This window comes from Phyllopteryx taeniolatus, chromosome 15 (genome assembly GCF_024500385.1).
Source record: "Phyllopteryx taeniolatus isolate TA_2022b chromosome 15, UOR_Ptae_1.2, whole genome shotgun sequence".
Lineage (NCBI taxonomy): Eukaryota > Metazoa > Chordata > Actinopteri > Syngnathiformes > Syngnathidae > Phyllopteryx > Phyllopteryx taeniolatus.
In genome coordinates this window covers 13,231,865-13,256,339 of record NC_084516.1, presented here as the reverse complement: position 1 = coordinate 13,256,339, position 24,475 = coordinate 13,231,865, and the positions used below count along the sequence as shown (strand labels likewise).

The 24,475-nt window shown below is 39.1% G+C and overlaps 2 protein-coding genes across 3 annotated transcripts; one reads left to right on the top strand and one right to left on the bottom strand.

The window, feature by feature from the left end:
- The first annotated feature begins 3,050 nt into the window (after window positions 1–3,050).
- Window positions 3,051–4,931, top strand: rbp4l (retinol binding protein 4, like). The gene is made up of 5 exons (XM_061747745.1): window positions 3,051–3,208; window positions 3,475–3,592; window positions 3,687–3,823; window positions 4,277–4,389; window positions 4,465–4,931. Exons 2-5 carry the CDS (start codon window positions 3,476–3,478, stop codon window positions 4,686–4,688), a joined length of 591 nt encoding a protein of 196 aa, XP_061603729.1. The 5' UTR covers window positions 3,051–3,208; window position 3,475; the 3' UTR covers window positions 4,689–4,931.
- Window positions 4,932–6,518: 1,587 nt separating this feature from the next.
- si:ch211-243g18.2 (uncharacterized protein LOC559906 homolog) lies at window positions 6,519–24,124 on the bottom strand. Of its 2 annotated transcripts, none has more exons than XM_061747658.1 (10): window positions 23,992–24,124; window positions 13,362–13,628; window positions 13,141–13,266; window positions 11,625–11,707; window positions 11,317–11,473; window positions 9,754–9,918; window positions 9,512–9,637; window positions 8,572–8,789; window positions 8,109–8,137; window positions 6,519–6,964 (listed from the first exon to the last, which is right to left on the bottom strand). In XM_061747658.1, the coding sequence occupies exons 2-10, from the start codon at window positions 13,617–13,619 to the stop codon at window positions 6,849–6,851; spliced, it is 1,278 nt and encodes a 425-aa protein (XP_061603642.1). In that variant the 5' UTR covers window positions 13,620–13,628; window positions 23,992–24,124; the 3' UTR covers window positions 6,519–6,848. The 2 variants fall into 2 exon arrangements, with proteins under 2 accessions (XP_061603642.1, XP_061603641.1); XM_061747657.1 differs by lacking the exon at window positions 23,992–24,124 and adding an exon at window positions 15,442–15,539.
- Between the last annotated feature and the right edge of the window lie 351 nt (window positions 24,125–24,475).

Below are 24,475 nucleotides of genomic sequence, written 5' to 3'. Positions count from 1 at the left end.
TATCTCGGGCCTACAACTACAGCTGCGTTCTTTTAAATGCCAACCTACCTCTGTTGCTGTTCACTCCTTCGCACCATAAGGCACTGATGATGGATTGTGTAAGCAAGTTTCCATAAGCACCTTAGAAAAGGTCACATTAATAATCTGTTTGCACTATAATAAATGACAACAATACAACAAGGCGCAGGCAAGGAGGATGCCAATGCCCATCCAAACCCGTTTGGATGCCTCTCGGGATAGATAGTTATAGATACATAATTATGATATACAACGTAGCAGCAATAGTTGCTGTTAAAATAATGACCACCAGGTGACATAAAAGTCCAAATTTTAGTGCCTAGTTTTCCTGCCTTTGGTCCCTGATTAGTCCTTCTTCCTCGGCTTCTTGGGAAATCTTAATGATGCATATAGGGCATGAAAAAAGAAGAGGAAAAAAAAAAAACATAAAAACATTGATTGTTGAATCGCAGAATTGCAAATCTTGACTGGCATTAACCCTATTCGCCAGTAGATACGAGGTGTGTCATAAAGGTTTCAGGACTGCTGTCACAAAAGATATATTTCAAACCCAAACTACAAACTAGGATCTTTCCCCTTCATTGTTGGCCAGACGGATCAAGCAGCACGTGACGTCCACAAAGACATCCGGTGACATTAGCTTTGTTCAGTGTGCGAGAAGAGGCCAGAGTTGTGGCAGGACATCCCGCTCCTGCTCACCGTGCCCTGAGCATCTGACAGTTGCTGGACCAAAAGAACATCCCTGTGCCAGAGCAACTTCCCTACTTACCTGGCTCGGTGTGATTTCAAAAATGTAATAATTATTTTTTTTTTTTTTTTTAAACTCTTTCCCTAGCTCAAGGGGAACCGTTTTGAAGACATTGATGACATGAAGATGGCCATAAAGACAGAGCTGCAGAGGATCCCAGAAGAATCCCTCCTGGAGTAGGGAAAGTGCGTTAGACTCCAGGGGATTTGTTGAAGGAGAAAACCAATAGTTTCGATTTGAAAGATATCTGTTGTGACACCAGTCTTGGAACTTTAATGTAATGTCCAGTAATTATTTTAAAAAATGTCTAAGGTGAGATGTACACCAACAAAGTTTGGGAAGGGTTTATCATCCATCTATCCCATTTTCTATGCTGCATATGAAATCCTCTTTGGGGTTGAGGGTAAATGGCGCCTGTACCAGCTGACTTTGGGTGAGAGGCGTGGTCTACCCTGGACTAGTTGCCACTCAACCGCAGGGCAAATATAGACAAACAACCATTCACACTCACTTTAATGGCAAAAAAAACCAATTTAGTCTTCAACTAAGCTGAACATGCATGTTTTTGGAGGAAGCTGGAGTATTCATAGAAAAGACCAATTATAAAATGAACACAAATAATTCAAAATATTGAACACGATCATTTCCTGTTTTACTTTTAAATGACGCAACTATAATTATGTATTTCATAAATCATGTTTGATATTTCTTGACTTAATATACAGTTTTACATTACAGTAGCTACAACAGATCTTTTTTAATATGTGCAGTTGTACAGTGAATTTGTGTCCATGAGCCATTTCAGGCCACACAAAACAGGATTAGAGCCAAGAGGAGAAAATAGATCGTCTGACTTGATTGGCTTGTGTTCCGTCTGTCGCGCTGAGGAAACTGTTTACTATGTTTACGTGAACTAAGTGTTCTTTAATCGGGTAAAAGAGCCACTCACGCACGGAAGCAGACAGGCAGAAGACATTTTTGGAAGGTTATATTGTCATGCTGTTACATTATGAAATCAGTAATCTCAGGTGACCGAGGTTAATCCGGGAAGTTCACTAGTTCACAGGAGGGAGGAGTTTGTTCGTGTGCTGTACAATCGATCTACTAAGTACAAAAATGTGAGGGCCGTTGTAAGAAGCTCATTAAGGAGAGGACAACAAAATATTAGTATTTTTGAAAAGTTTCATGTAAATATTATAAACTAAACAATTCTCCCTGTTGACATAGAATTGCAAAAGAAGAAAAAACAACTGTGAAATCAAATACATTATAATGGCTACACGGAACAATATAAAAAAAAAAAAACGCGACCGATCGTTTGTCTTCTTTTTAGGAACCAAACGATGAAACAGCAACAGTTTGAAAAGTGTGAATTATTATGCTACTTGTATTTTATTATTGTTTTTCCCCATCTGAAGAGCTAGAACTTCGCTTGCCATGACATCTGCTAGCCAGAAGCTGAGCTGCACTGTGTTTGTTTATGGACTAGGCAAGTGCCTCGAGCACAAGGCACTCCTTGTCCCTCACCTACTGTACTATGTTCTGCATGGGGAGCCTAATAATTGGCCCACCATATTACATAAATTACCCTGCATGTGATTCTTATCATTTTTATGGTAGATAAATAATTTTGAACAGAAGTTAAGGAAAATTTGTGGCAAACCTTCCCGAGCCACAAAAAAAAAGATACAGATCTGGCAGACGGATCTTGAGTTTGACCAGCTGTTTGTCCATAAGGCTCTTATCCCAAACTGTCTTTTGAAATTTGCATTTGTGAGCTCAAAAACTGATTCATCTCAAGATGCAGTTGCAGTGTAGTAAATGTACGCTTTGCTGCAGACATCTTAACAAAGTCCTTATTTTGAGCAACACAATCAACAGCAACAGCGCTGACATTTCCACATTTCAGAAAGTTCAATTTTGAGATCTGGTTTTGAATGTTTGCATTTGCAGGCTCCAAAACGATGTTGTTGTGTAAACTGTGGAGCAAAACAAAAGGTTTCTTTCGATGTTTTAAGTGTTGCCTTATGTGTTTTGGGCCCCTGAATCGGCACTGAACAGTGCAACATGAGCGCAATAGCAAAATGGGGTTGGACTGAAAGCCTTTCTGTGTGGAGTTTGTGTGGGGTCTCTCCGATTACTCCTGCCTTGCTTCAATGGTTAAAAAACACACGTGTGGCTTGCAGCTATAGTCAGTTACATAAAAGTTGTTTTTATGGTAAATCTTTGCCAGGTTTGAACACAAAAGCCAGCTTAAGGTGAGCATTTATAGCCAACGAGATTACCTCTAGATTTAAGCACCTTATTTAGTTCCCGGCAATGAAAATCAGTCGTAAGCTCGTCTTCGTTTGGCTGTATATAAAGCAAGCAGCGGCAGACACCAGACCCAATCTGATGTTTGGCCATATACACAAACAACTTGCTCATACTTTGAACTAAAAGGTAAGACAAAGACTATTTATTTATTTATTTATTTTTTACATGTAAAGTGTTCCAGCAAAGATACCAGTTAGTCTGATTGTGAAGAAAAAGCGAATAATTATCAAACTATTTATGATTTAACCTACAATGTTTCTGGGGGTCAAACAGAGTGCAAGAAAGAAGACTTTAACCCTTAAAAATATGTTGATATTTAGGGATTGTTTGACCCAAACAAACACTTCTCTTCCCAAAATGGAATTGTTGTAACCTTGCGTATTTTCTCCCAGAATGGCATCCACCAAGCTGGCCCTCCTGCTGGTCGTGCTGTCCTGCATCGAGAGCTGTCTGTCCACCTCGTGCGTGGTCGACAGCTTCACCGTCAAACAGGACTTTGACCCAAAGAGGGTGAGTACATCTTAAAGTCGTCACTGACATTAAAAAAACAAAAAACAAAATCAGAAGCAAGTCTGACATCTTTAACTGATTGATCTGCGTTCAGTACTCCGGGAAGTGGTACGCTCTGCAGAAGAAAGACCCGGAGGGCTTGTTCCTGCAGGACAACATCTCCGCGGAGTACACCATTGACGATGACGGCAGCATGACGGCTTCCTCCAAAGGACGCGTCACACTTTTTGGGTTAGTCAGACACCCGAGTTCTCAGAATTATCTTACGGAAAGCAAAACCAGGAGGTCCTTTGTCCATTCAATCATTTAATAGCATTTTGAACTTACAATATTACCTTAAAAAGAATGGTCGATAGATGATTTGGATTTGAAACACTCACCAGAAGTGTGGGTGTACGTGCACATGCGCCCAAGACTCTCTGTAACTTCCTCTAACAACACAATCTAAATTTAGCTCCTTGCCGAAATACTAGACTTGTCTCCTAGTTGGCGTGTCCCTTCAACATACTTACTCCAAACTTTCCCATGTGTGTGAATTCGTGACTAGTGACCACTAATATGCGGGGGATTACTGTACTGACAGGAGCAGGTCTTTCTCAGAATTATTTCCCAGATTGTAAAGCATTAAGAAAGCGTGGAGAAGTTGCTTTCAACATAGGAATTTTCCATGTTTTCACATCGTAGCTTCTGGGTCGTATGCGCCGACATGGCCGCCCAGTACACCGTCCCTGACCCCGCCACCCCCGGCAAGATGTTCATGAACTACCAGGGACTGGCCAGTTACCTGTCCAGCGGAGGTGAGTGTCAATGAATATCCCTTTTTACTTTCCCTCGCTCTTTCCTAATAGTTTGAACATCCTAACTCGCTTTAGGCGACAACTACTGGGTGATCGACACCGACTACGACAACTACGCCATCACCTACGCCTGCCGCACCGTCAAGGAAGACGGCAGCTGCGACGACGGCTATTCCCTGGTCTTCTCCAGGAACCCCCGTGGCCTGCCCCCCGCCATCCAGCGCATCGTGCGCCAGAAGCAGGAGGACATCTGCATGGTCGGAGAGTTCCAGCCCGTGCTGCAGTCCGGAGCTTGCTAAGGAGGAGGGGAAATGAGAGTGGGGAAGCGAGTGGTGACACCTGGTTGCAGTTTTTGTGGCTTGAAAGCGAGAGTGATGTGGATTCTGTGGAACTGAGTGTTTGCCTGGACTGATGTAATAAAAGCATAGAAGAGTGACCACCTTACATGCCCCTATACCTGGAGTCCAAGTTTATGAAGTTGCTCTCTTCTGTGGTCTTCGAATGAATGTAACATAAAATAAAACGTTTTTTTTCTAAAACCACATCTCTGTCTTTGTTTTGTGAATGCATGAAAACCTGCACCGTGAGGCTTGAAAACATACTGAGCTGCTGATCCCTCCTGATACACCGTAAGAACCCGCAGACAAACCCCACAAGTGAAACACAGAGTGAGGGGCTTACTAGTGGTCTGATGTTTACAGACTTTAGCCCTGTTATGCCAATTCTACTGGAGGCCAGAGGGCAAGGATCATGGTGGTGCTTTTGAATACAGCAGTGAGGGGGGGGGGGGGACATTCAGTGCGGACTTACCTGATTTAATCAACCTCTTAATATAAAAAAATATATATTTTTTTAAATTGTCAACTATAAAGAATGAGACTTTAAAATCGTGAAAAATTAAGCCCTAGCTTGTCGGCTGTATGCGCTGAAACCCCGGCCCGCTTAATCAAACCCATGCCTACAACCTGAAAGAATGCATAGCAAGGATTTCAAATAAATGGCCAAATGGCCTGCCATAACACTCGTTTCTCCAACCATATCACATATTTTATTATCTGATGGATGCCGTGCCGCTGTGTTAAAGCGGGCACAGCTACGCGAAAAGTGCTTTGGCTGGATTAAGCCTAAATCACGCAAGCCGGATCTTATGTTATGGCTCCGATGCTGCAGTTTTACGGGATCTCTGTTTGAAAGAACTTAATGCGATTGCTACAGGGTCGTAGGGGCTGTATGTAAAAGGGGCTATTGTGAGCGATTGCTTGGCGAGACATTGTGTAATAGGCATCATGCCAGAGTTGTAATACTTTAACTGAGCACTGATGGGATCGACTTTATGAATTTGCAGTAACTCACTTTCATTCTGAGTCCAAAACAATACAAATGAATATTAAAATAGCAATTGGCTTGTATTCTGGAATTGTTTTTCTCATGATTATATATATTTTTTCAACATTGTGGGAATTCTGGGTGGGGATGTGATCTGCTTCATGCTTAAAATGCAGAGGAGGAGTTGTTTTGAAACATCACCAGACCACTTAATCCATGTAATCTATGATGTTACGCCCTCTTAAATCTCCAACGTCTGACTTCCGTCTGTGCAAGAAAACCAAACGATGAGAAAAAAACAAGTAGAGTAATGTCACCATGACTGACACTACTTTGCTCATGGCCCTTTTTTAAATGCTTATTATTATTATTATTATTATTTCATGTCAAATTTATAACTTTATTTGCCTTTATGTATTCAAATGTAATTGTGTGTATAAATTAAAATAATTGCTGTATGAAATTAACTCACTGTTATAGTTACTTAGTGACACTTTTCTTCAAATGTAGTATTCTTCTTTCTTTCACTTTCTTTACTTCAGTTTACGCTTGTTGTAGCAAGCCATTAAGATGACCATGATGCCTATTTTCAGCCATTTTTTATTCGGACCAATTTGAGTTTATTTTTGAGCTGGTATTACCACACACACAAAACAAAAACAAAAAAAACTGAGCCATAATCTCAAACCATGTTCCAACCAGATCTGATCTAGTTTGCATTTACACTTGGCAATAATTTGAATTCAACATTGAAAAATCTTACATCATACTTGAAATAATTATGCTATGCACTAGCCACATCATCAAGAGTAAGTGAACATTTATTGAGCAAAATACAAAGACAGGATGATTAAACATTATCCTTGCGCTTGTCCTAGGTGCACTACGGTAAACTTTGATACCCTAAGAAATAAATATTTCCTCGAGGTACAGTATTCTTTTGTAAAACGCTTCGTCAGCTGCCCTTTTCACCAACAAATCTAATAATATAAGCATAGTACAGCATGCACAGCTATGTTAGATTACATTTCAAAAGGCAGAATGTTGAGAGCCAAATAACGCCACCAGTAATGAATCATATTTCTCACATACTTTTTTTGCTTTTGTTATTAATGGATCCCACATGCTACCTCCTATTTCTTGGTCTCCTCGATTTGCTCCACCTCGCTGGATTCGTCCACCACCTTGCCGTTGACCATAGTCTGCGTCACCACCTTCACGATCTTCCTGGTGCGAACGTCGGGCTCTTCTGCACACGCAATCATAAGACAATGGCACACAAGTGAGCGAGTATGTTGAAATAATTAACACTAATTTATATGCGTTGAAGACTTAGTCTCTCTCGACAAGACGGTCTCATCCTGACATTAGAATCGGGCATAGGTTTGAACTATTACATACTAATGTTAAAGAACATTTTCTACTGTTTCAACTCTAGTTAAGCTCTACCTCCCTAAAAACATTCTCCACACATTGTTAAGTTCTTTCAAAATTGGCTACATAAGTCTATTAGAAGCATTCTGGTTGAAATTATATTCCATGTTATGAGATTTAAGTTGTACTTTGAATGAATGAATGAAATATTCACAGGGATGTTCAAGGACAAAGTTTTCTGTGGAAAAAAAAAAACTGTGAACATTACCAGAATAAAGTCATAATGTTATAAGAATATTATTTTTTTATATATCAAGGAAATGTATAAATGAGGTGAATAAGGTCATAATGTTAAAAGCCCATTTTTTTTCAAGACAAAGTAGTGAAACCAGTCATAATGTTACAAGAATAAAGTTGTACTTTTTTCAAGAAAGTGTTAAAAAATGATGAGAATGAAGTTGTGATTTTATAAGTGTTTTTTTAATGTTTAAATTTGAGAGTGAAGTCGTAATATCAAGGGAATGAGTTGGTGTTTTTCGAGACAAAATTGAGCTATTATGAGAATAATGTCCCACTGTTACAAGATTAAAGTCATCTTTTTTCAACAAAGTTTAAATAATATGAAAATTAAGTTGCAATGTAACGATAATTATTTGTTTTTAAAGTTAAAACATTGCATGAATAAAGTCGTAATCTTACAACAATAAAATTGTATTTTAACAAATCAATGTAAGAATTCCAAATCAAATGTAAGCACATTGTCATCATAACTTTATTATGACTATCTTTTTTTTTTAATCAGAAAACTAAACTTCTTTCTTAAAAAATTAATTCAAACTTTTGATTTGACAATAATAATGATGACCTTTTCATTTTTATTTCACTTAATCTATTGTTACAGTATTTAATTTTTTTTGTGTGTAATGGTCGTTCATAATACAGTATAGTACAATCTTTGTTACACGTTACAAAAAAATGTTGGCACTTTGTTTTATAGGTGAATGATCAAAAGTACTCACTTTTTGGTGGAGGTGGAACTTCCTTAATGCTAAAACACAAACAAAAACAAATACTCACTTAAGCGGTAGCTAGACAAGCTAACTGTACTAAAAGTTGTAATCGTCTACATTTTGACCTCCAGCAAAAACTCCTCGACTACATGTTACGAACAGTAAACAGATGTCACCTCATGAATATAAACACTTTGATTTAAATAACATTATCAACAAATACCATGGAATAATAACTGCCTTATTGTTGAGGACTGATGTTAGCTAACATCAAAGAACACGCTAACCAAAATGTGAGCTTTTTAGCCACTTCCACTACGAGCTAAAGTTTAATTGATTGTATTTTAAAGTAGCAGTAATCTTCCTTGAATACCATTTTTGGCTACTCAACCCACCGCTAGTTGTAACCCTCCCTGATAGCCCTATTAACATTGTAATGAGTGAAGAAATGCAATTTCTGCCTGCTTTTTACCTTTCCTCTCCCTCCAGCAGGCGCCTGTAGGTGGCGATCTCCATCTCCAGGTTCTGTTTGATGCGCAGCAGCTGCTCGTAGTCGGTCTTGGTGCGCTGCATGTCCAGCCGGAGCTGCGAGAGGTCTTCTTCCAGCTGATTCAGGGTGACCTGCAGACGCTCCATCTCGGCGGAGTACTTGTGACCCGCCTCACCCAAGTTACCCTCCAGGGCTGCAACCTGAGGGTAGAAACCATCAAAGTAACGCAGTCAGGATGGGAATGGTTAAACCCCTGTTCTTTTGTGTGTTCCTATTGTGGGGTGTGTAGGCAGGATGGCGACATCACCATTTGAGAAGCATAAAACCAAATAAAAAAAACCTGACTAAGCTGACTACTGTTATTTACTTATCCGACTGCAAAAGTTTCTCTCCGTCTGCCAGTCGACCTCAAACCTCAAGAATGTCAGCCTGATCCTCCGACGACTTCACGGGCCATTACCAACAATCGCTGTGAACAGACAAGACCTTGCACTCCAAAGCAAACACTGCCTGGCGAGACACATTCAGCCGACTCGTCATTGGGAATCAACCCTGACTCAACAGTGGGTTGCTGTCGCTGCAGAAATGTGTTTACTGTCAACATAAGATCGGCCAAACAAACGGAGGATTTCTCAAGGTCCCGCTATGCGACAGTAAAATGAAGGTAGACACCAAAACTGGGTCCTGTTGCAATACAAATGCCTTCAACCACCTGCTACCTACTGGCAACAACCAACAACAATGCCTGAATATTAATACAGACTACCTTCTTCCTTATTCCTTCTAGGACCTACAGTATTACCAGATACTATACCAGCTTCCAAATACTAAATCATTCAAAAAATCCAACCTAATTCACTGTGTTTGTGAGCTTATGGTATGCTTTTTGTTTTATGTATCACTTTGCAGTGCAGCCAATCACCTGCTTGTGCAAACTCTCCAGCTCCACCTCGAGTGTTTGAAGGAAGCGCTGCCTCTCGACCAACTCGCTCTGCGCACCTCTCAGGGCCTCATTGCTCTCCTTCACATCATTCTGCACCGTCTCCAGCTGCAACAGGAGAAGGAAAAACTTTACTTCAACTTGTTTTTTGTACAAATATTTACAGTACAGTGCTATGAAACAACATGCCATGGACATCAGTAGACAGCTGGATGCTTGTGTACCTTCTTGCGGTACCAGTGCTCGGCATGTTCCTTGTTTTTCTTGACAATGCCCTCGTACTGGATCCGCAGCTCAGACAGGATGGCTCCCAGCTCTGGTCCCTGGGCCGAGTCCACCTCCACGTTCACCTCATCTCGGGCTATTCGAGACTTCATCTGCTCGAGTTCCTACAGGAGAAGAGATGTTGCTTTATGAATTAATATCATAAAAGTCTCTTTTACACCATTGAAATATATTTCACGCTGATACATGCACATGTGGAAGAGGTGCCCATTTAATGAAAATGTGAGGGCTTGTACGTTATTCAAATTTTGCACATTAATAGTTGATGAAGTAAAGCTCAGCTTACAGTTGACCCTTTGAACAAAGTAGTGGGACGATGCTTCCATCTCTAATTAGTTGAATAAAAAGATATAGTAGATCTCCATCTTTGGTTTTGTCATTTAGTTGCAGGGAAAACACTGTGCGGTCTAGTTCTAATGTTCCTTATAGCTTTATGTTGAAACTATCATTCCATGTAGATAAGGGCAGTTTTGTCCTAGTAGTACGTTTCCTGGCTATATTATACGTCACATGAGTTGAGTGGACAGAAGCGGCTGGTCTAGTGTAATAAGATCTACCAGCTCTTTGTGTCTGCTGTAACCAAAGGACCCCCAAAGACCACTTTCAGCCACCAAATTGGGTCAGTCAAATGTATACTGCCCTCTTGCTGTTTAAGTGGGAGTGAAAAATGACCCAAAATTCAACTTTAAAATAAAAACTAAGATAATGTTGACTAAAAAAAACAAAAAAAAAACAGACTCCATTTTAGGCAGTACTAGTATTAAAATAATCATAATAATATATTAAAATAATGTATTTCAATGCAATTGAATGACTACAATTGCTACATGTACTAATCTGAATATTAAGCGAATGAATCCAGTGTATTAATTTTGTTTTTCTTAAACTAAGAGATAATGTTTGATTTTTGTAACTTGACTTGACTTTCTAATTAAAAAAAAAAAAAAAACGTTTTTATCTCTTTAAAATGTATCACTTTTATAGGGCTCTCTTTAAAATACTTGAAAATTCAACAGTAGACAGGTTTACATAAATTCTTAATATTTGTATTACATTATTTATATACATTACATATTTTATGTATTCTATAAAGATAATATATAAAGATAATATGTCATACAATACAATTCATCGATACAAAAGAATGTTTCATGATTCTTTCTGTCTAAGAGGGAAGAAAGTGCAGTCCATTTTGAAAAATATACTTGCTGTCAAATAAAAAGCATGTACCCTATGTCCAAATTTGGTTAATTTAAAACTTTGAAGTAAAAAAAAAAAATTAATAATAAGATTATTATCATTTTAAATTTAAGATAATCTCATATTTGGGGGGGGGGGGGGGGTAAAATTAAAATAACAACATTGACAATGTGGGCATACATGTTTTCTTTTGTATGGTGATAATATGGTTCCAATATAGGGCTAAGACTGTTTTTGCATAAGGATGACTGAAGAGGAAATTAAAAAGATGAGCCCAGGGGGAGATGAGGTGCCCAGACTACCTCCTCGTGGTTCTTCCTAAGGAAGTAAAGTTCCTCTTTTAGGCTGTCCAGGTCGCCCCTGAGGGAGGCAATAATCTGCTCGTGGTCACTCTTGGCCTTCTTCAGCGCCATGCAGTCTCGCTCCACCGACTGACACATCACCAGCTCAGTCTCCCATCTAGTTTGACAGAAGATGGCATAAGTTTCTGTTTTAATCGCTTGTTCTTGGTTGTTAGTCAGCTGTATTAGTCAAAAACTTTCTAGCCAACTGTGGAGGAGTGGCAGATGTGTCGAGGAAGTACATTTCGGAGTTATCATTAACTACTCACTTGATCCTGAAGTCATCGGCAGCCAGTCTGGCGTTATCAATTTCCAACATGAGACGAGCATTTTCCAAGGTCTTCTTCCTCACCTAATAAACATTAACAGGAGGTGAATGTGTCAAGAGGGGCGATCGGAGACTAACACACACAGTCAGTTGCATGGCAGCTTCATCCTTCCATTTCCTGGGCCTGTCCCAGCTGACTTTGGTCCCCAGCCAATCACAGGGCACATATAGACAAACCACCATTCACACTCACATATGGTCACACATATGGACAATGGAGAGCACAGGTGTCAACTCAAGGCCTGAGGGCCAGATCCGGCCCACCACATAATTTTGTATGGCCCGCTATAGAGCAAATAAAGTGGATCTACTATTTGCTAATTGGATCTGTTATTTTCGTTTCGGCAGAAAATCTCTACCAACATTGCACATTTTCTTCATTTTTACAGCTATTACAAGCATTTTTCCATCCAAGTCCCCTTTTAACATAAATTCAACAATGGTTGCAAACTTAAATATATGGTTGTTGTTACTATTTTCTATGGCTCTCTGATTTCAAATTCAATTTGTTGTCAAAAACATTCAGTATATTATAATAAATGCAGTGGCAATGGTGGACACGTAATAATATAATTGGGTGATTATATTTTTATATGATTATTACAGTCATAATGACCCTCTGAGAGTAATCAGAACTACAGTGTGGCCCACAATGAAAATGAGTTTGACACCCCTGATTTAGAGTCTTATGAACCCAACAGGCATGTTTGTGGAAAGTGGGAGGAAGTCAGTAATGTGGGATTGGAATCCTGAACATCAGAAGTGTGAGGCAGATGTGCTGACCACAACTCCACGTGGTGCTCAATTTAAGTGCATGTATGTGGTGACTTGACTGACAAGTGCACAGCGTTTTCTGAGTTACAAGGCCTCACTCAGTCGAGTTTCTGCTTTTTTTGTTGAAAGTCAAAATTTTGAAGTACGATGGAGGTTGATGGCGGCAGCGAACGCTACAGAATCTGCCCTACACTCAATAATTTGAAATAACAGTAAACTGAGATACAAGCTCAATCATGGAATGAATTCAATTTGTAAGTCAAAGAACTATTGTGCAGTATTTGTAAAATGAAACTACAGTGGCAACTATAACTTTGAATGCCCAAAAGTTAGACAATCTTCTTCATGGTGACGAAAGCCATGCTCGACACCGATTCAACAATACAGCAGGTGGGGTTAGCTGTCACTCATTTTCTGGCATCATTACTGGCAATGAAGGCTTTATGATGGTGACAGAATTATTCCAAATATAGAAGTGAGTTTTTTGTTTTAAAAATTTAAATTTGGCCAGCTCAGTAGAATGTATTGTGTTATGAATGTAATGTATTAAAAAGTACCCACCTTTCTCCCCCCAAAAGTCATAACACACCGCAGGATTTCTAAAGTGTAACTATTTTGGTTCAGTCAAAGCAGGTAGCATAATATTAACTAGGGTGCTGGACTTTCTTGTGTGTCTTGACTACCTCCTGCTCGATCGCATGAGCCTGGGCCATCATGGAGTCCATGTCGTGACCTTTGGGAATGCGTTCAATCATCACTTGCTTGATCTTCATCTCCAGGTCGGCATTGGAGCGTTCCAGCGAGTGCACCTGCGAGGACAAAAAGAGCTCGCACGATGAAAGCGCGTCAATAACATTGTTTCTTCATCTTCGGCTCCTGACCAAGAACCCCGACAGAACTCGACCTTGTCCAGGTACTTGGCCAGACGGTTGTTGAGACTCTGCATGGCCTCTTTCTCGTTGGTGCTGTTGCCGTGCACCCCGTTCAGCTGCAGGCCGGCCGGGCCGTTGAGGTCGTGGCTGATTGACGCCGATCGGGTCAGGGCGCCGCCGGCGGAGAACGAGACGGAGGCGCGGGAGCGGCCAGTATCCATCAGGGAGCGGCTGGAGAAAGACGGCTGACGACTTACGGAGTAACCCCGAAGTGACATACTGGAGGCCATGATGAGGGGCTGTGGTAGAGGGATACACAAGACGTAAGCGGGGTGGACATATACCTACAATCGGGCCAAATGTGAGCAATTTATCTCGCCTTCAGCAAAGGCCCGATTGTCAGATGTCTCTTGAAGATTACCCTGAGTGATTATTCTGTGGTGTGGGGCGCGAGAGATTTTAACTATGCCACCACTTTCAGTTCATTCAGTTCACACTGTCTGTACAGTTTTGATTTGAACTGTACAGTTTTTACAACGTTTGCAAAAAAATTGTTAGCCTACCATCTATATCTTCTTCTACGACCACTGTTTCTTCTTCCGGCACTATGCTGCCTCTCACAGGGCAGTATTGGTACTACAGCAAGCAAGTTTTTCCTCAGCATGCGTGGTGGGCTCTCTTAACGTTTTAAAAATGCCTGATGATGTTAAAAATTTGTATGTGTGCACCTCGCTCGTTTAGACACACCATGAACATGAATTCATGGCCTTTCTTCTGAAGTATCACCTAAGATCTGACTATGTGACAGCCCTTAAGCAAATGTTTCTTCATAGGCACAAGTACTCTTGAAGACCACTCAACATGATGAAAATGGCTCTTAAAATGAGTGGGAGACCATCGTGTAGCATCTGCACCCAGGCCACCACTGACTTTGAGGTCAGCGCCTCTTCAGGGTGTCCATCTCAACAACGCTTCCATTAAAAACAGAAAAAAGAAGAAAAAAAACCCGTCAAACTCATCTAAATGTAAATGCTCTTATCAGAATGCACTCATAAAGTCAATTATTATGATAATAAGATCCCTTTTGCATTCAAGAAAAGTCTTTGGGGGGGGGGTTGTGCCACAGCACACAAAGGAATATTAGGGCCATATTGGGGAAAAGAGCCGCAATGTTAAACAAATCAAGTCATATTTTCTCCTGAAGTTAATTTACATAAACGTAACGTGTTCGTTTGTTAATAAGTAGTGTTGTGTTTGGGCCAAACATACCTTTTGCAATTATGGCCAAAAAATTCTACCTTGGTTTCATATACCATAACAGATTTTCTCTCATGTGTTTGGGATATTTTGCTAGGGTCCAATGAAAGATGAAAGGTCACTGGTCACATGAATGGTGGAAAAGGTTTTGAAACGATTTATTTTGGTCTAATTTTTTCAAGACTTTGAACAAGAGTGTGTAGACTTTTTATGTCCACTGTATGTCATGACATCATTAAGCCACATTTTACTTTTATGCAAAGTCTTTTTTTTCATATAAAATTGACACTGTTGTAATCTTTCTTTCTCTGTAGGCTCATTTGACATTCTCTGTTGCAGGTGTCACCTTACTTCCTGTAGATTGAACAAGTCAATGTGTGAATGTTGGACAGTCGGCCTTTGTGCGTCACGTTGTGTGTGTATGTGTGTGTGTACGTGCATGTGTGTGTGTTTGGGAGTTTGTTCGTGTGCACTGGCCATGGTGCGTTCGAGAGGCGGATTAGCCGGCAAGGGAACCTCTCTGTGTGTCTGTCACTTGATCCTGGCAACGCGACAGAGGAGCCATCAGGGGACAGACAGACTCCTTGTTCACATGGGAAAATGATGAGCTAAATATGATTCATGGTGCATTCCGTAACGGAGACAAGGGAATTCTTTGTTGGCTAGGACAGGCACTTTTTGATTGACATTATTGTTTTTCTTTTTCGCGTATATCGCAATGTAAGCAGTGACAGAAAAACAAACGTCATGCATGTCAAATTAGGGCTAATTTTATATCACAGACAGATCATTTTTGAGAGTGACTTATCATATCTATAATGACCTAAAATAAAAGATTAATGATATTTAACTCACCAAGATGTTCTTGAGACAAACAACCGGTTAGATATGACGATCGGGCTCAATGGGGGCAACAGAGACTCATTGCTGCTGTTGCTGCAAGGTAAGCTTATATACAGGTGAGCAGGAAGTGGGCGTGGCCTGTCCACCGCACATAAAGGTGTTGCGCAAAAGAAGTGATTATCACCAATGGAATCAGTGGGGAATTACAGCTTGTTTACATCTGTATAATTACATTAACTTTATTTTTTGAAAAATAAATAGTTCATATTTTAATTTTTCATTTTAATTGTTAGATGTGATTAATCATTTACATTAAAAATTATATATGTATCATGTATGTATAAATACCGGTAAGTACTTTTCCTATAAATTTAAAAAAAAACAAATCTGCAAAAAGTATTTTAACTTTATTTGATAATTTATTGATATACGTTTTTTTTGTTTAATTAATAAATTGTTAATACTCATATGGAGAGAATTAAAAATTCTAAGGTGTAAGTGTATTTAATTTTAAAATGAAAAAAATACATTTATATATACTATATTTACAGTATATATGATTAAGCAAGGCAGCACGGTGGCGGACTGGTTAGAGCGTCAGCCTCACAGTTCTGAGGACCCGGGTTCAATCCCTGGCCCCGCCTGTGTGGAGTTTGCATATTCTCCCCCGTGCCTGCGTGGGTTTTCTCCGGGCACTCCGGTTTCCTCCCACATCCCAAAAACATGCATTAATTGGAGACTCTAAATTGCCCGTAGGCATGACTGTGAGTGCGAATGGTTGTTTGTTTGTATGTGCCCTGCGATTGGCTGGCAACCAGTTCAGGGTGTACCCCGCCTCCTGCCCGATGACAGCTGGGATAGGCTCCAGTACGCCCGCGACCCTAGTGTGGAGAAGCGGCTCAGAAAATGGATGGATGGATGATTAAGCAAAGATGCAAAATGTTATTTTACGTTCATAGTTGTTTAATATTTTATAAACATTTTTGTTGCAAATTACATGAATAAATAGATAGTGCATATGTACAAAAGTGAAATGTATAAAAATGAATGCATTTGGATAATTGTTTTAATTGTATTTATGAATATTAAACAATTGTCATATGTATATACGTACATTTTTGGACAGGGAAAAAAAATGCCTGTGATATTGTTTCAGTGATGCTAGTGTGGCATAACAAAGTGTGCCGACCACTGGCCTACAATAGAGCACACACACCCTCTCGTGTGTCCCTGCTATTGAATTTCTCATTACTGTCGCTATTTCACTGTTGTGGACGCAGCCACGCATCGCTGTAACTTGAACATCCTTTATGTAAATTATTAAACAGATAGTTCGAAGGAAGAGAAACCTGGTAAAAAAACCATGCGTAAAAAAAAAAAGACACTTAAACTGGATTTCAAGTTACACGGTGACCAAATTGTGCATGTGGGGGGCAATTGGCAAAATATACATGAATAAATAGTGCTATGTACAGAAGTGAAAGTGAACAAGAGCAAGAATGGTCTGACTAATGGGTTGCTGTCCACATTTACAATCCCAATTCCAATGAAGTTGGGACGTTGTGTTAAACAAATAAAAACAGAATACAATGATTTGCAAATCATGTTCAACCTATATTGAATTGAATACACTACAAAGACAAGATATTTAATGTTCAAACTGATCAACTTGATTGTTTCTAGCAAATAATCATTAACTTGGAATTTTATGGCTGTAACACGTTCCAAAAAAGCTGGGACAGGTGGCAAAAAACACTGATAACGTTGAGGAATGCTCATCAAAAACCTGTTTGGAACATCCCACAGGTGGACAGGCTAATTGGGAATAGGTGGGTGCCATGAATGGGTATAAAAGGAGCGAAAATAGTCGAACAGTTTAAGGACAATGTTCCTCAACGTACAATTGCAAGGAATTTAGGGATTTCATCATCTACGGTCCATAATATCATCAAAAGGTTCAGAGAATCTGGAGAAATCACTGCATGTTTAGACCTATTCAGTATTCTTTGAAAATTATATGTTTTGATGTGGTACTTGGGGTAAAAAAAAAATAAATAAATAAAAAAATAAAAAATCAGGAAACACTTATATTGACTATTTATTGATACATGAAGAGTACTTTAAGCAGTTGATGATGGATGAAATCCATACTTACATATACATTATCGTATTTAGTAAATACATACTATATATCTTTTTTTTTCATCCATACAATTCTGCTGACAATTCTTTCTGCTGTTCATATTTACTTCTGTATGCAGAGTGGACGTTAACAGCAGCACAAATAGTCAGTTAATATACATAGCCCCACCCGGTTTTCAAACTCATCCACACACACACGAAAAAAAGATGACTATATACAGATTGTTGCCATTATACATCATTGTAGGAGTAAGATGACATGTCATTGGGGTTTTTAACCTTCAAAGTTGCTAATTTCGTTGCCATTGGCAAAGTAACAGTGTAAATTGGCAGAATATCTGTATCTTTATGTTCCTGGTAAAGACACATAGTTATCTGGAGGGACATTGACTTGTATGCCTTTGTATTGTGAAAAGAAGATTATTGCTACACTTACATGAAGGGAGAATAGATATAAATATGAATTGTTACCAAACGTTCCCATTTACTGAGAAGAGTGAGAATACAGTAGGAGCACTTTTGTGACTGTGACTGTGAATTAGGTCTATGCAAATGAGCTCGGCATTGTTTGACTCAGACTGGGATATTACAATTTCAATGAGATGCAAATATTCTGCTTCCTCCATGTGCATCATGACCATAATCAATGTGGCAATTTGACATTTTTTGTATGTGTCTGCAAAAACAGGTTTGCAGCCTCCATAGTAATGAGATTATTTGTCTGACAAGCAGCATAAGAGTCACAAATAGTTATTATTAAATCTGTTTTAATACTTAACAGGCTAAAGTTGGCTTTAGGATATCATACAATTCTGTCACAATTTTTTCTCTTATTCTGGTGAGAGAAAACGATGCACTAAATCTGCATGATAAAAATCAACATAACATCTTTTCGAAAAATAAACTTCAATTATTTAGATATATAACATATTAAAAGGTACAGTCATGAAAATATAAAAATGTACAGACTGTAATATGTGTTCGCCAGTATGTTCCACCATCACATCAGCAGTTACCACTCCCTGCCAAAAGAGGGCAGCAACAAGCTTCCTTGAAATCCCTGCTCACGCTTTCTTTTCATCGTTTAGTCAAATTTATTCTCTCTCTCTCTCTCTCTCTCTCTCTCTCTCTCTCTCTCTCTCTCACTCTATATATATATATATATATATATATATATATATATGAAGATTATTGCTACACTTACATGAAGGGAGTATAGATAAAACGTTCCCATTTCCTGAGAAGAGTGAGAATACAGTAGGAGCACTTTTGTAACTGTGAATTAGGTCGATGCAAATGAGTTCGGCATTGAAGCTGGATGGATATATATATATATATATATATATATATCCATCCATCCATTTTCTCAACCGCTTCACCTCACTAGGGTCGCGGGCGTGCTGGAGCTATATATATATATATATATATATATATATATATATATATATATATATATATATAATTTTAGATTATTATAAAAGATCTAAGGTAGATTTATTTACCTGATGAAATGTAAAATTAATCTCTGTCTATCCACCTATCCAGTGTCTTGAGTTTCAAAGTGTGGTACGCGGGCTCCCTCTAGTGGTACGTGAAAAAACAATCACTGAATTAAATGTTTAAACTGTGCAAAATGTTACAGTGGCTAAAACTTTATTATTATTATTATTATTACTTTGTCCAGTACATTACGTTTGTTAAGTACATTTTAGTGGTATTTAACTTTAACAATATATTTGCATTAATTTTCATTTGTGTCTGCTTGTTTCCAAATATTTATTCAGGTACAAATTGTATCTAACTTTTATGTGAAATACATGTTTAGAAAATCATTACAGTACAGTTTTTTTAGTTTCCTATATTTAAGCGCATTCATAATCTTAAAATTGTGCATAAGGCTACAGTGGCTTACAATAATATTAAACATACTCTTTAGGAATAAAACACCTGCCTCGTTTTTTTATGAACATTTAGGCCTACTACGCTACTGTGGTTGCTCTTTTTTAAAAAATTTGTAGAGTTGAGTATTGTTTATTGTTTTCATTATAGTGGCAATTGGAGCGCTAAGAATTTTTTTTAGGTGTAAAAAGAGAACCACTGGTGTACTGTAACTATTTCTTGATCTCTATCAATTTATCTATCTTCCTATCCATCTATCCATCTCAAGCCATCTATCTAGTTATCAGTGTACAAAAGTGTGGTTAAAAATGAGCTAAATCCACGGTTATCCCTTAACTTTCACTTCCTGCTTTTCCTGCATCTCTCCCCGGCATAGTTTGGCTGTTAAACAAATAAACGGGTGATTAAACGAGCAGGACGCCAGGATACTCCTGGTGACCCCACTTGACTCCCTGTGACTCCTGTCACAAGTGATCATGTGATCCCCTCGGCGGCGCATGCGACTTGACACCGAGGCCAAGTCGGCAACTTTGACCATCAGGTCATGTCCACAAAAAAAATTAAAAAAAATAGAATAGAATATGCTGAACCGGAGCATGAGTGAAGGCTCTCAATGCCTCTGCAAGTGATGACTTCCTGCTTTGGTTCAGTTGCTGCCTTTCACTCTCACTGGTAGACAAAAAAACAAGGACATGATTAGCGTGTACAAGGAGCAAAAAGTTTTACTCACACTTTGTTAATTATAAGTAACAATTAACTACAATTTCAAGTCACCGTGTCTATACGTACATGTTCTGTAGTACTTGTCCTCATTAAGGTCTCAGGTAAACTAAGCCTATACGAGCTGACTTTCAGCGAGAGGCAGGTACACCCTGGATTGTTCTCCAGGCAATGGGAGGGCACATACCATATAGCGTCAGAAAAACAAGCAGTCACTCACATTCACAATAAACTTCTCAATTAAACTAAAGTACACATTTTGAGGACGTGTGAGGAAGCCACAGTACCCGGATATTGAAACTGCGAAGCTCTGTGAGGCAGACGTGTTAACCACGAAGCCACCTTTTAGGCTTTATAAAATAATCAGTGCAATACATATTCTAAATTTGTTTAAAACATCTATAAAAGCGCAAATTGTGGTCGATGTGTGTAATGAGTTGTGTATAAATAGTAAGGTTGAGCAATATTTCTAGTTATTATTTTGTGTTACGTCTTGATCTGTTTGAAATTTCGAGTAATTAAATAAGCATGATAAAAGTCAATAAGGATGATATGAATAATCAACAATGACATGCTGATTCCTATTTGTGTGCAGTGGTTTTTAGGATGTGGGAGGAAGCCGGAGTACCCCAACAAAATAAATAAATAAAAACTCCACAAAGGAGGGCCTGAGCTGAGGTTTGAACCCAGAACATCAGAACTACAACGCATACATTCTAACCACCGGGCTACTATAATGTTGCTGCAAGTCAAAGTATATGGAAGTTGTTTGTTTGTATTCTTATTTTTGCACTACCTGGCTAACGGTTAAGTTAATATTATCCTATAGTAAGTTTAAGGTTTGCTTTTTTTTTTTTTTAATGTATTCTTGGTTTTAACTGGCACGGTGTACGACTGGTTAGAGCGTCTGCCTCACAGTTCTGAGGTCCGGGGTTCAATCCCCCGCCTGTGTTGAGTTTGCATGTTCTCCCCGTGCCTGCGTGGGTTTTCTCCGGGCACTCCGGTTTCCTCCCACATCCCAAAAACATCCATGGTAGGTTCATTGACAACTCTAAATTGCCCGTAGGTGTGAATGTGTGTGCGAATGGTTGGTTGTTTGTATGTGCCCTGCGATTGGCTGGCAACCAGTTCAGGGTGTACCCCCGCCTCCTGCTCGATGATAGCTGGGATAGGCTCCAGCACGCCCGCGACCCTCATGAGGAGAAGCGGCTCAGAAAATGGATGGATGGTTTTAACCCTATTTTCGTAGAATTTTGCCAAGGAAAGAAATGAATCAAGGATCATGTTACAGCAACAGCACAATATTAAACAGTACAGTGCATAAGTGACTCCTAGTGGCTGTGAGCACAATGGAAATTACTTAAAGAAGGCATGCCAAAGTCCGCCCCGCGGGCCAAATCCGGCCCGTGTCCAAATTTCCTCCGGCCTGAAGCATCATGTCATAAAATCAATAATATGTGGCCCGCCAGCACAGTTTACCACAGTAAACAACACACACATACAAAAAAAAAGCCATTTTATATTTCACCAGAGGGTGGGAGTAGACCTGTGGCCGCACTCTCGTCGCGTGACCCTTGTGTGAACTTTTACCCATGTGGTATGTTTTTAGCCCATTTCTAAAATAGCAACTGAAAGTAAAATGAGGAAAGTTGACAACGAGGGCCGCCGTGTCCAGGACAAGTGGATTATTTCACTGACATACGAAACAACTGTGCCAAGAGACTGTGGGTGTTTTCAAAGAATTTAATATTAAGAAGCATTACCAGACATGCTAACTACGACAAGCTAACGGCGAACAAACGCGCCGAAAAACTGAAGCAACTGGAAGCTGTTTTGATAGCACAGCAGCGCTTTTTCACAAGAGCCCGTAAGTCAAATGAAAATTCTACAAAGGCGAGCTACGAGTCTCAGTGAATCGATTTTTTGTGATGATCAAACCACAGTTTTGTCAAATTTCTGATTTGACTATACTATAGTCAAATCAGATGACAGAATAGTATAGTCACTATACTATTCTTTGTCAAAATGCATTGGGATGTGATTTGTTAAAACAAAATCAATAAATACGTTTCTAAAAAAATTCAGTCAACTTTCATAAAATGGTTCATTTGTATTTAATGTATTATAACTATCCTGGTAATGCAATTGAAAACCGATTCTCATTTGCAATATCGACCTAGCTGCAGACAGCGAAGTGATATAGTTACATATTTACATGTTCATTTACAATGGAAATGGTTCGAGGAATGTCAGGCCGAATGGTCGGCCCCCATACATTTACATCTGACCAAATCTGGCCCTCTTTGCAAAAAGGTTGGACACCCCTGACTTAAAGGCACTCACAACATCCCTTACCTGCTTTCAAATCACACCTCTTCAAAATAGCTTATTCTATGTCCCATAATCTTATAATTTTCACAAGTATATTCGTTTCTTGTTAGAACCTGAGCAACAGGTATTGAAATGAAGGCCCTCCTTGGAGTTCCTGTTTATTCTTCTTCCGCTTTTTGGGCACCTCAGCATACCAGAAAACTCATCAATTTTTACAAGCCCGTGTATACAGTACTGGTAAAACTGTATGTACATTTTAGGAATCACAAATACGATCCCCCAAAACTCAGTCAGCACCGGGTCCTAGAAAGTCTAAAAATAAAATAGCTCCCAAACCCCTGTTTGACCGATCGCCATGGAATTTGGTGGACGTCTGTCAAAACAAGATGCGCAAAAAGTCTCAAAGACCCATGCCCAAAATTGAACACTCTATTGTCTGTAAGGTGACCTGATGTGTAGAAAGGTGCCCTTCACCAACATTGTCCCAGATTATCGCACTACTCGTCACTTTAAACCGCATACACTCCTTGAAGTCTCAGCGCCCCTTGCACAATGGGCATTGCACCGGACAGTTGCAATATTAGTCATTCGAACTGCTCTAAGTGCTAGTGGACTCTGCATCTTTTTGCACAATTGTCCAAAAAAAATAAAAATAAATAAATGTACCGGCATTACCAGATAACTAGCAACCCTTTACTGCTCAGTGACTGTTTTTTTTTTTGTCAATGTCTTTATGTCTCCAAAGTGTTCTCTGTCAATTGACTGTCTGTTGTCGTACGAGAGCGGCTCCAACTACCGGAGACAAATTCCTTGTGTGTTTTTTGGACATACTTGGCAAATAAAGATGATTCTGATAAAGATGCATGATTAGTATTATTATTGCCATTGTTATTGCTATTACTATTATGGACAACAAAAAGCATCTACCGTATCTCCAATTTCTTTGAGTTGTGTGTGTGTGTGTATTAGTGTGAGTGTGTGTAAAAATATTTTTCAACAAATTTGTTCATACTTTTTTTATATATATATAACAGCAGCAATATCTGTAGCAATGTGACCATTAGAATAATTCCATATTTCATACAAAGAGTGATTTTTTTTTTTTCTCAAAGCGTCAGACTGATGCCTCATGGGGCCCTGACATCAGTTTGATGGGGCGCATTTCAGCCCACCAGCTATTTTCTGATAAGAAGATACAAATCAGTGGGCAAGAAAAAAAACACATATAACAACATATGTTAACCACTCTGGAATATCACCCATTCTCCCCCACCATATCCCCTCATAGCCTAAGTGCTGCTTTTGTTTGTCAGACAAACATCAGTGTGCGTGTTTGTGTGCAAGCACAGATGATGATTTCAGAAGGCTTGTCATATTTTAGATATGCATCTATAAGCCGAGCTGCTGAGTGGATGGGAAGTTGAAAGGAAAAAGTGACGCACGTACGTGTGCGTGTGTGTGCGCGTGTACCTTTTATTTAAGTGGAAAGTTGGCCAGAAGCCCAGCGTTGTCCTCTGCATGGCCCAGGGAAGTCTTCCTTCTCACAACTCTGACATGAGTGTGGCGATGCCTTGCTCAAGAGCACAACTTGTATCCACTTCCTGAGTAAAAACAAAAAATGTAATCCAATGACTAAATTTTTACTTATACCCCCAATTAAAACAATATACATTAGAAAGAAGCATAACATACATTAAATGGAAACTATAACACTATGAATACATCACAGCATATCATGGTCTATCAGTATAAGTAAAACGCTTGGTATTTTATTTATTATTTGATTTTATGACATTTTATTTTGTCCGCGAGCTTGTCTCGAGGATAATCAGTAACAAAAATCTTAATAATAGTGCAAAAATAGTGCATCTTTTACACATCAATGCATAAAAAAGGAACGTCATTTTTTTTTATGCGCAACTGCATTAGTGTGAAAGTATTTTAGTGTTTGTGT

Coding starts and splice junctions, on each gene's coding strand:
- si:ch211-243g18.2 (XM_061747658.1), bottom strand. CDS start 13,619: ATGGCCTCCAGTATGTCACTTCGGGGTTACTCCGTAAGTCGTCAGCCG. Junction 11,474..11,624: donor GCCGATGACTTCAGGATCAA/GTGAGTAGTTAA, acceptor CTGTCAAACTAG/ATGGGAGACTGAGCTGGTGA. Junction 6,965..8,108: donor AGTTCCACCTCCACCAAAAA/GTGAGTACTTTT, acceptor TTGCGTGTGCAG/AAGAGCCCGACGTTCGCACC.
- rbp4l (XM_061747745.1), top strand. CDS start 3,476: ATGGCATCCACCAAGCTGGCCCTCCTGCTGGTCGTGCTGTCCTGCATC. Junction 3,593..3,686: donor AGGACTTTGACCCAAAGAGG/GTGAGTACATCT, acceptor ATCTGCGTTCAG/TACTCCGGGAAGTGGTACGC. Junction 4,390..4,464: donor CAGTTACCTGTCCAGCGGAG/GTGAGTGTCAAT, acceptor AACTCGCTTTAG/GCGACAACTACTGGGTGATC.